The sequence below is a fragment of the Typopeltis vanoorti genome, chromosome 15 (assembly GCF_054136105.1).
Source record: "Typopeltis vanoorti isolate ZY-2024b chromosome 15, IOZ_Tvanoo_1.0, whole genome shotgun sequence".
NCBI lineage: Eukaryota > Metazoa > Arthropoda > Arachnida > Uropygi > Thelyphonidae > Typopeltis > Typopeltis vanoorti.
Window position 1 is genome coordinate 24,537,731 of NC_143563.1, and position 11,551 is coordinate 24,549,281.

At 33.7% G+C, this 11,551-nt stretch overlaps 1 protein-coding gene across 1 annotated transcript in view; it reads right to left on the bottom strand.

Annotated features, from left to right (window-relative positions):
• Positions 1-11,247, bottom strand: part of LOC150098511 (very low-density lipoprotein receptor-like) — a 108,457-nt gene extending 97,210 nt beyond the window's left edge. Inside the window, exons 1-2 of the mRNA XM_090405667.1 lie at positions 11,051-11,247; positions 9,051-9,161 (exon numbers count right to left, since the gene is read on the bottom strand). Coding sequence (XP_090261793.1) covers positions 9,051-9,161; positions 11,051-11,180 — 241 coding nt within the window. The 5' untranslated portion in view covers positions 11,181-11,247. The remainder of the gene's footprint in view (positions 1-9,050; positions 9,162-11,050) is intronic.
• Positions 11,248-11,551: the final 304 nt, after the last annotated feature.

The following is an 11,551-nucleotide window of genomic DNA, read 5'->3' on the forward strand; positions in this document are numbered from 1 at the left end:
AAAAAAAATCAGCAAATCTAAAGCACACTTCAAGGGCCAAACGTACTAAGCTTTCCTCTTGCTCAAATCGTAGTCAAGCTTTCCAGTCCCTTGCTAAGGCTGTTGGAGAAATATTCTGCCTTATGTTTCCACCTCTCTTTTTAATTCCTAGTGGAACAATTATTATTATTATTATTACACAACACCTCCAGGGAGTCCTAAGACTCATCTAAGGAGGGCACCTACTCTAGATCTCTCAGTCTCCGTCATCATCTACATCAGCGGCATCTACTGTCTACCACCACCACTAGTATTTTCACAGACAACCACTTACATCCAAGCCCATGGTGGGATTCGAACCCACAGCCTTTTGGCTGGAGAGCGGATATGCTAACCACAAGGCCAACCAAGCCAGCGGTAAGAACATCTAAAGTTAAGGCAGACCATTTAGCAATCTTCAACTCTTATTTACATGATCAAGGTAAATCTCCAATTACTATTCCCCAAACTATCAGTAGCATCTTAGTACAAATAGAAGGATACATCAATCCAGATAGCATCCCTTTGATTGTATCAAAAGATTGTACTCCAGAATTAATACTCATCTTGTATTGCCTACTCCTACTCATTTGGCATCTATTCAGCATGGAAGCAAACTTTTATCTAGCCGATTCCTAAAAAAGGAGAAAAGTCAACCAGCATATTATCCTGTTGCCCTCACCTCAATACTTTCAAGTGATGGAAGTAATCAACAACCAGCTTCTTCACTAGAGACCCATCAGTTAATTACTGATCATCAATATGGATTCCATCCTCTTTATTCTACAGTAGACCTCTCCTTGCTCACCTTACCCACGTCATGAATAGATTTGGAGAAAAAGTGATCATTCTTAATGTTTTCAAAAGGTATCTGATCGAGTCTGGCATTTTATTAGCCTTGGTAAGTGGAAACTGCGGGTTCCTCTCTGGTCATTCATTGCCTGTCAAATTGGGTTTAATTGATTTTTCTATCAATGCCAGCCATCTTAAGATTGTGCTTTCACCTACACTTTCTCCTATACATCTATGATTTCCATTGTTAACATCCAATCCTAATTATAGCTTTGCTGATGACTATACCCAAACCACCTTCTATTATGTACTCTTTTAATTCCTCTTCATTTTCAAAACTTTAGTGCTGGGATTATAAAGCTTCAAGATTTTCAATGGCTAGTCTTAAACATTATCTTCTAGCCATTCAAGTGGGGCCAAGATAATTTAGTGAGTTTTAATACTGTCAAAAGCTTCTTAAAATAAAGATGCCATGTCCATAGCCTAAAAAAAACTTGGTATTCTCTTTTGTTGTATACATTATTTCTCCTCTGCTCCCTGTTTTATAAATCCAGAACTCATCTAGGGATGTGAGAACAGCATTCTAAAAATGTCTTCTCTCAAAATGCTGGAATGTCCAGAAGGGTTATTGCTCAGTGGTGAGCTATAGGGGGCTCGCACGAGGCATTTGTTAAATTTTTCTGAAATTTGCGAGCCCCTTGTTCTTCTTGTTTACTTTTTTATTTAAAAAAAAATTTTTTTTTGAAACATATTAAGCGACAAACCCATACGGTACCTTATCAAAATTTAAGTCTATTTGGCAGTGTATAGATTATTTGGAATTACTGTTTCAACTCCTCTATAACGAATGCGCCCAGGTTTAAAAATAAAACAAGCGCATGCACTATCTTTACCCCTCTCCATTCTGGTAGCCAATCGTATGGTAAAATCAGTAGCCAATAAAATGTTTTTATAAAGGATTTCATTCTTATTATATTTTGATAATTAAAAAATGTTTTTCTTGTGCAAGATAAATTAATACAGTTGATTGCGTGCAAATATTTCATGTTTAGAAGATCATGAAATGTTTGTTTAAAAATGACAGCCTTTAGAGGTTGATTGTCCTCTCATACTTTTTTGATTGGAATTTATACAAGCTGTATTAATAAAAGTTTTTGTGTGAAATGCGGCTTTTTTTTTTTTTCTAGTTCAATGATGTGAGCCCTTTGTTAAAATTTCCATAGCTAACCACTGGTTATACTGCTGAATAAATCCCCTTTTCCAGTCAATTTCCCCATAAATGCTCCATTTCTGCAGTATGTCTTATGGATGCTGCTCCAATGAATTGACCACCATTTTTACCACTTTCCTCTAATCATTACAAACATAGGCAGCTGCTAGTCAACATCCATATACAGTCAACTACAAAGTCACCAAACCAACTTCTCTTCTTCCTTCATTCCATACACCTCTTGGAACAATCTTTCCCATACTGTTCCCCTCACACACACACATTCCCAAATTCTTCAAGAAACACACACTACCCACTACATCAGCCATTCCTTTCTTTTCATTCCATTCCTACCTTTCCCATAATGAATAGAAACATTCACTTCTGAAAGTGAAGTTGTGCTTTGTATTATGGAATACTGAAACAATTTATGTGAAATTGGCAGCCTCTACATACAAGTAGGCTAGTTCTGGAAATAATTCACATGCAAAATTTTGTTTGCTTATACCTGGATAAAGGATTAAACAAGAATAAAATTTCTTGGCAAGTACTGGGTAGCCCATGAATACAAGAAGGAGTTTAAACATTTAATAACTTTTTTTATTTATTATTTTTAGCTTTAATGAAATACAGAACCTGCAGATTTTTTTTTATTTGTTACGAAAACCACATCACATAAATGCTTTCCATTTTCAGCTTCGCAAAGACAGCCCTTTCTATGGCATGATCCATGAGAGCTGTTAATGTTTCTGGCTACAGCGCCCTAATTTCTGTATGAATGTTTTCTTTCAACTGCTGATTGTCTAGGACTTGTTCACATACAACTTTTCTTTCAGGTAACCCTCATAGGAAGAAATTGGAAGCCATCAAATCTGAAGAACGTGATGGCCAATTAATCGCAGATCTTTGTAAAATTATTCACTCACCAAAAATATGCCTTAGGAGTTCCATTGCAGCTCTAGCAATGTTGGGTTGTGAAATGTTCCTTAAAATACTAATAAAATAAAACAAAATAATTAATAATCAAAAAAAGCCATTCACATTTTAAACTCCCTTTGTGACTTATGGGCCACCCTGTATAATTTGTAACCAAGCGAGGTTAAAAAAAAAAAAAAAAAAAAATTTCCACAAAACTTAATTTGCAGGATTATAAGACATGCTTAAACACATCTGGTTACACAAGTACAAAACTCATCTATAACTAAGTTCTCTATGAAAGAAGAAATTCACATGATTAAAGCAAGCTACTTTTGTCTCTATGTGAAAATCATAATCTGACACAAAGTGAACAAGCAGTATAATTTTCTCATTCAATTCTGACATGAAAATTTTAACAAAAAAAATCTATCCCATCATTGACTCATGAACTTATTAAGGATATCATTATAATTTTTATTTTCTTATTACCACACTGTTTCAGATTTCCTAATATTTAATGACTCTTACAATAAATTTCCATATGAGAGTAAGAGATGCATATTCCATTTCACTTGTTTTTTTCAGAAAATTTAAATGATTTTTACTCAAAAAAAAAAAAAAAAAAAAAAAAATTAAGTAAACTGAATGATACATAACAATAAAAAATAACATGAAAAACAGCAGAAAAGAAAGGGGGGGAAGATGACTGCCATCTAATGATTTATTAAGCAATCAAAGGAAGCTCTGATCAACTACAGCTCTCTCTATAAAACAGAAGTTACTTCAATATCCACTATTCATTATTCTAAATAGAGATACTGCATATAGAAATGATTTAACATGTGGTTCACCTATCTCAGGTGGAGAAGAGAAATATCAGATTGCATTATTTTATTTATTTATTTTTTTGACAATTTTTTAATTTACACACAAATCATTTGAAGTATATTTAAATTACTTCTGTCAAGTGTTATGTTTGTTATTCCTATTTAAGATATAGAAGATTCAGTGTCTTCATCTTCATGGTATGATAATATCAACAAAAAAATCAAAAACTATGGCCTTTAAAGGACAAGATCCAGCAAGAACTAAGATAGTAATAGATAACAATATCTTAGAACAGGTGAATTCATTTAACTACCTAGGATGTATGATCACATATGAAAATGAAAAAGATATAAATGCAAAAATTGCAAAATATTTAAAAATAACAGGTGTAATTAACTCTATATTTAAACCAAATCAGACTAGAAGTATACAATACATTAGCCCTACTAGTCTTATTGTATGGAAGTGAAATCTGGACAATAAAACAAAAAGACAAACAAAAGATTAAGAACAGCAGAAATGAAGTTTATGAGAAAAACTGCAAAATATACCCTATTTGATCACAAAAGAAACGAAGAAATTATGAAATAATTAAACCAAGAATCAGTAATAGAAAAAATTAAAAAACAAAACATAAATGGATGGAACATGTTCAAAGAATGAAAATAGAAAGATTACCAAAACAAGCCTTAAAATATAAGCCATTAGGAAAAAGAAAACCAGGATGTCCTCTTAAAAGATTCAACGATGACTTCTAAGGCTGGAACAGGCCACGCTAGGCCTAAATCCTTGAAATGCATGATGATGATGATGATGAAGACATAGAAGATAAATAGGATATAAGTAGGACATATGGAACGTCTGCTATTTATTAACCTACGTGCAATTTCAGGATAGAGATCTGTTTTTCCTTCAGAGCTCTTGGAAAAACACAAGAATATCAATTCCCATTAAGTCTGAGGCTTCTGACTCAACTGCTTTTTCTAGAAGCATTTAACATAAATTCTTGACTCTCTGGTTCTTAACAAGAGTACATATCCACATATAGCACATAAGCCATGCCAATAAGCAAGAATGCATTTTGCATTAATGAGTTTGATCTTGCAGATAAATGAAAATAAAACAAGTCCAGGAAAAGAGCAGTTATCAAACAGACAACATACAGAATTACATGGGGATCCTGATGACTGAAAATCCTATGAAGTCACAAGGCTGTAACTGAAATAGAGAAAAAAAATTACAGGTATAACATGATATCAGAAGGATAAAAAGAGACTTCAGAATACCCTCAATTATTTTTGGAGTCTGAGATTACCCATATTTACTGCAGTTTTGTGTGTATATTTAGATCCATTTATTTTGTGGTTGCATGGAAGAAGTCTCCTAGAAAGAGATTTTTTTTTTTCTATTGTACCTTTCTCCCAATTTTTTTTTTTATGTATTCCTAGGTTTGAAATGAAGCAAGTCAGTTTACAAGAACCAAACAAATAGACTGAAGGGTAACCTGAGGCTTGGGAAAGTAGATAATGCCAATTTGCTAATTGGTTTATATTTTTAAAAAAAGGTATCCAAAATAAAATGGAGAGAGAGTGAAAACCATTGACCAGAGCAGTTAGATGTGGTTCGATTTTTAAAAGGTAAATGGAGATCCTTTAAGAATAATTAGAGAGAAAGAAATGAAGTTCAAATGATATAAGTAAGGAAGGAGGAGACACATTGATGGTATGATCTGAAATGGATATTACTAATTGAACTGGTTGTAAAGAAATGAAATCTTAGGATATTAATTCTGACAATTTATACTATTCTAAATTATAAAAAAGCACAATGTTTTAATATAATGATATATAGCATATCACTATATTAAATTGTTCATAGTATAAACAAATGTCACTAAATAAAAAAAAAAAGTTCATTTGTATCATTTCTTGGCTTAAAAAAAAAAAAGATTTACAACTTCCGAATAAGTGACTATCACTAAAATGTTAGTAATTTGCATGCACTGCCACTCCATTTGTATGGAAGCAAGTGCAATACTATTGTGTACTAGGCAGTTGCTTAAAAAAGCAAACAGAATTTTGGAAAGACTTTTAATGGGATTATATTGATCAAGTGCATATAATAAACAACTATGTTATACCAACTAAGGCTGTTGGCATCTTCAAGGGTACATAGCTGATGTATGGCACTAAAAAGTAAAAAACTGTAACAAACTATAATCAACCGATTCCAATTATATTAAACAAAGAACAGAGCGCGTACAATACATGCATAGAGCATGCATGATATCACTTGTTATTATTTAGTGAACGTTCTATAGTTGGCACTATAATTCAGTTCTGGCGAGTTGAAGGATCTGATAAGGGTCTTCCAGTTCACGGGCAAGATTAGTCCTTGGTTCCTGTTAAGGTTTTGTATACAGCAGGCAACTGTTGTGGCCTCCTTAAAAATTCGGGAGCGGAAGTCCTCCTCCATTAAGGAATTGTGCTTCTATCCCACTCTATGGTATGGTTTGTTCTTGAGAAATGAAAAGCTAACCCAATTTTTCTTCTCTTATTATTTTTGCCTAATTTCAAGGCACCTTGAAGTTTGGCCGATGTAATTCAAGCCGCATGAGCAGGGTATGTTATAAACTCCAGCATATTTGGAGAAAGGATGGCTATATTTTGGAGATTTTAAGAATTGTCTAATCGTTTCAGTGGGTTTAAAGGCCACTCTTATTTTATGTGGTCTAAGGAGTCTAGCAATCTTATTGGAAAATGTCCCTAAGTATGGAATGATGATGGTAGAAATATAACGTATATCATCTTGTTGTCTTTGTCGGGGTTCAGAGAAAAGTATCTTGTGGACGAGTCTTCGAGGAAATCCATTCATGGTAAGGTTGGTGGATATCAGGGATAGTTCTTCCTGGAGGTCTTGTTGATCTGTTGTAAGGAGAGAGGCACGGTTCTTCAACATGTGTACAATACTAAAGTTTCCAATAAGATTGCTATACTCCTTAGACCACATAAAATAAGAGTGGCCTTTAAACCCACAGAAACGATTAGACAATTCTTAAGATCTCCAAAATATAGCCATCCTTTCTCCAAATATGCTGGAGTTTATAACATATCCTGCTCGTGCAGCTTGAATTACATCGGCCAAACTTCAAGGAGCCTTGAAATTAGGCAAAAAGAACACATAGGTGACGTCAATAATAACAGAAAAGAAAAATTGGGGTTAGCTTTTAATTTCTCAAGAACGTACCATACCATAGAGTGGGATAGAAGCACAATTCCTTACATGGAGGAGGACTTCCGCTCCCGAATTTTTAAGGAGGCCACAACAGTTGCCCGCTGTATACAAAACCTTAACAGGAACCAAGGATTAATCTTGTCCGTGATCTGGAAGATCCTTATCAGATCCTTCAACTCACCAGAACTGAATTACAGTGCCAACTATAGAACCTTCCTAAATAACAAGTGATATCATGCACGCTCTATGCATGTATTGTATTCGCTCTGTTCTTTGTTTAATATAATTAGAATCGGTTGATTATAGTTTGTAACAGTTTTTTTACTTTTTAGTGCCTTACATCAGTTATGTACCCTGAAGCCAACAGCCTTAGTTGGTGAAACTAGTTGGTATAACATAGTTGTTTATTATATATGCACTTGATCAATATAATCCCATTAAAAGTCTTTCCAGACCTTTTTGGTCAAGAAAATTAAACGTTGTTTAACATAAACAGAATTTTTTCATATTTCACCGAAGTTTTTTTTCTGAAATGAAGACAGTTTTTAATGTAATGGTGTAGTATGAAAAGGAATAAGCATCTTACTTGTGTGCATAGTAATTCAGTGAGAGTGAGAGAAAGATGTAATTTAAGTGAAACTTAAGGTTATTAATTTTATAAAATTTGATTTTCTTTATTTATAATATGCATGTTTAAATTTACCGAGTTCCAGTATTTTCAGCAGAGCTTTATTTGGTTGCAGTATTTGATTTGCAAATTAATATTACTCTGAATAATGTAATGTCTAGACTTCATAATGTCTGAAATAAGGTAGCAGCACTCTCAAAGAAGCTGAGACAGCATTGAGTTTCAAGAGGAAACTCTTGAAACTTGCAGTCTGAAATATTAAAGTTTTTTTTTTTTTTTTTGCAAGGATCATCAACTGACTAATAATTTTAGTACTCTTCAGAGGGAAAATAATTTCCCCACAAGAATCCTACTATGGAAGACAGTTATGCATATTTTGTACTATGCATGATGCCAAGGGTTAGATAATCTCCAGAACCAAACAGTACTTTTCCAAGCTGCTTTAGATCACTAAATAATTCAGTTATCCATGAATCATGTTGGATTTAAACTTACAAATTACTAGTCAGAGGAGATATGCTATTGTCTCAGCCAATCATAAATAAAGAGGGGGGGGGGGATCAAGACAAAGACAGAATGCAAATCAGATGAAACTAGGATCAAGTACAGTTATCTAGAAATAGAACAATGGTTGTTCTACTCCTATATCACTTTGAGATAGCCTGTATAACAGTGAATATGATCAAGACAGTGTAAATCACAAGATCATTCAGTTATCTAATTTTTTTCACTCTGTATTCAATTAGTAACTGTTAACATAATTCTTCAAATACTCCAGTTTTACTGATCACAAGCTGTCACGTCACCATCTCTTTAAAAAGATCCTCACAATATAAAGGAATGCTTATTATTTAGTATAATCTCCAATTTCTATGATCCAAAGTTGGCCTATAGAAAATTAGTATATTCTCCATATTGGCATAAACATTATAAACAAACTCCTATTAAACACACAAAATTACTGTATTCTTACTCAACTTTTTATGAAAATTTCATGCAGAGATTATATGTTTATAACTATAAATGAAGGATCCATGTTCTCTCTCCATATTTACCACTTTAGCTTGGTTGGTAGTAAGCAAGCATTAATTTGACAACTGCATTCTGTCCTTAGAAATAAATAGCTTTCCAGGTCAATGAGAGCAGCAGTAAAATTAGCCTCAAAAGTATACAAAGAACTAGTTGTAATATGCCCATCTCAAGTAGTTCAAGATCAGCAGCAGCATACACTATCCAAGTAATGACAATTGAAGCTGAGCAAGCAACCAAAGTAAGACTCATAGAACACTCCCCCCCCATGATGAATGAAATGAGCATTTAATTATTTCAAGAGAGAAACCTACCCTCAATTATGACTATCCTTTTTATTGATGACCAAATACAAAATTGGAAATCAATTTTTAAACTGACAAGCGTTCTTACCACAGTTTTGTTCGTCACTTTTGTCGCCACAGTCATCATCGTCATCACATTGCCAGGACAAAGGAACACACCTATTGTTACCACATTTGAATTGATGAGAGGAACATTGTCCTAGAAGGAATTAAAATCCAAGCTTCAGAATTATTTAAATAATTGGAATAAGTTTAGATTACATCAATCACTCTTAAAATTTCAGTTAATATTTACACAACTAGTATAAATACTGGGTTGATCAAATCATTTCCCATCATCCCAGAACTAATTAAAAATAAAAGGAGTATGCATTCAAGCACATCATAAAATTCAATGTTTGTAATAACAAATTAAATTACAATCTTAAGATAAGTCATTCTTAACTAACTTTGATTAAAGGAGATTATATCAAAAGGCAATTTAGTAATATAAAGTTTAAGATAGGAGAAAAAAAATCCTCGAACTCGAACTAAACTAATGTTATACTGATTTGCAGAGCCAAAGTTTGTAAATTGGGCCTCAGTACGAAGTGAGACCCTACAATTGCCAACAAAGATTGGTCGATTGGTAGAGCCTCTGTTATTAATTGCTTAACTTTTGCTCATGCAAAAAGTTAAGCAAGTTTTAGCGCGGTTAGTAGTAGGAAGGGGTCATTCTTAACTAACTTTGATTAAAGGAGATTATATCAAAAGGCAATTTAGTAATATAAAGTTTAAGATAGGAGAAAAAAAATCCTCGAACTCGAACTAAACTAATGTTATACTGATTTGCAGAGCCAAAGTTTGTAAATTGGGCCTCAGTACGAAGTGAGACCCTACAATTGCCAACAAAGATTGGTCGATTGGTAGAGCCTCTGTTATTAATTGCTTAACTTTTGCTCATGCAAAAAGTTAAGCAAGTTTTAGCGCGGTTAGTAGTAGGAAGGGGATCAATCGTTCGATGCTGTTGGCACACTCTCCCTCGATGAGTCTTTGGACTCCCTGGAGGTGTCACATAATAATAACTTGCATCCTCTTCACCCCTAAGAAGGCTGGGCCTGTTTGCCTGTAGCTGAAAGGTACACGTATGGCATTATTTTAGGCCTGAAGTGAAGGCCATCGGCTCTATCATAAGGAGCTAAGGACTAAATCCCAGGTATAAATAATGTGTGCTACACAACTGTACTATACATAATTCTTTTTAAGATTCAACAATATATTAAATTCAGAGAAAAAAAATGCAGTGGAGTTTCAATTACACTCTGTTATTCACTTCCGAAATTTGAAATATACGTTGAAGATAACGTTAAGAATTGGCCAAGACGTAACTTGACTGCAAAATAGATCAACATCCACATATTAAATGATATATTAGAACTCAATATTCATAGCATTATCGTGAGTTCAGCCAACTGGAAGCCACAGACAGTACCACAAAGAAAGAATAGGCAAATGACCTGATGACCACAGTTTATATATTTCCTGTGGCATTTGGATAAGCCGATGTAAGTCTTCAGACAATCGCGATTTCAAGATGAAGATACTTCGTGAGAGTTTAAGGTCTACAATCAGTATTAGATTTAGAAATAAAATTTTTTATTAATATAAAATAATTAAACTTCCATTTCGATCTCTTGGATTTGATGAGCAAATGTTTTTGTATCATATAGTACTACCGGCTCCACAAGATCAGTGGAGAGAAAGAGACACACGTCAAAAATATGCGACATCTTGCACGGAGAGAAGACCAAATTAAGAAAAGCAACAGTTTAGAAACACACTAATTATGGATTATTTGTAGAGGTTATTTTATGAAAGCCGTACATGAGGTATTTAAAGTTACAGATTGTATTAAATGCCTTTTTAACACGATGCCATATGCTCAACACTAACGTATACATCATATTAATACATCTAATGAATAACATACACGATTTATCCATAAACATTACTATTTACTGCAAAAAAGTAAAATGTATAATATAATAAACAGAATTTAAAAAAGAGACAAAAAAAATCAACTTAACGTGGGGGAGAAACAACACTTACCATAAGTTTTTTGTATTAAAGACACTAATAAAATACTTGATAATAACACAGTACACTTCCATGATAAAAGAATACCCATATTTTGAAAACTTTTGTTGCACAGTTCCTGTCTAACTCTATGTCCCCTCATCACACAGTATGAGATCCAGAAACCCAAATCTCACTAGATAACCCACTCCCTCAGCTTTTAAGGTGACGTCGACACCGATGCCGGTTCGATAGCCACATTACTTGAACAGGCAACGTGCGCGTAAATGGATGCTTCAGTGCACGTTCCCCCTTAATAGTACTCACATATTTCGCAATAAAACGACACAAAGATGCATAAAAAACCTAGTGAATAAACGTAATAATCAGAAATGACACTCTGCATAAAGCTTTGCTAGTTTATTTGAAATTGTTACGGCTGATGAAGAAAAAGGTAATATTGCATCAGCTATATTTTAGGAGGGTGGATAAAAACAGGAACAGCCGACAGAGCATCACGCCACTAAAGGTACG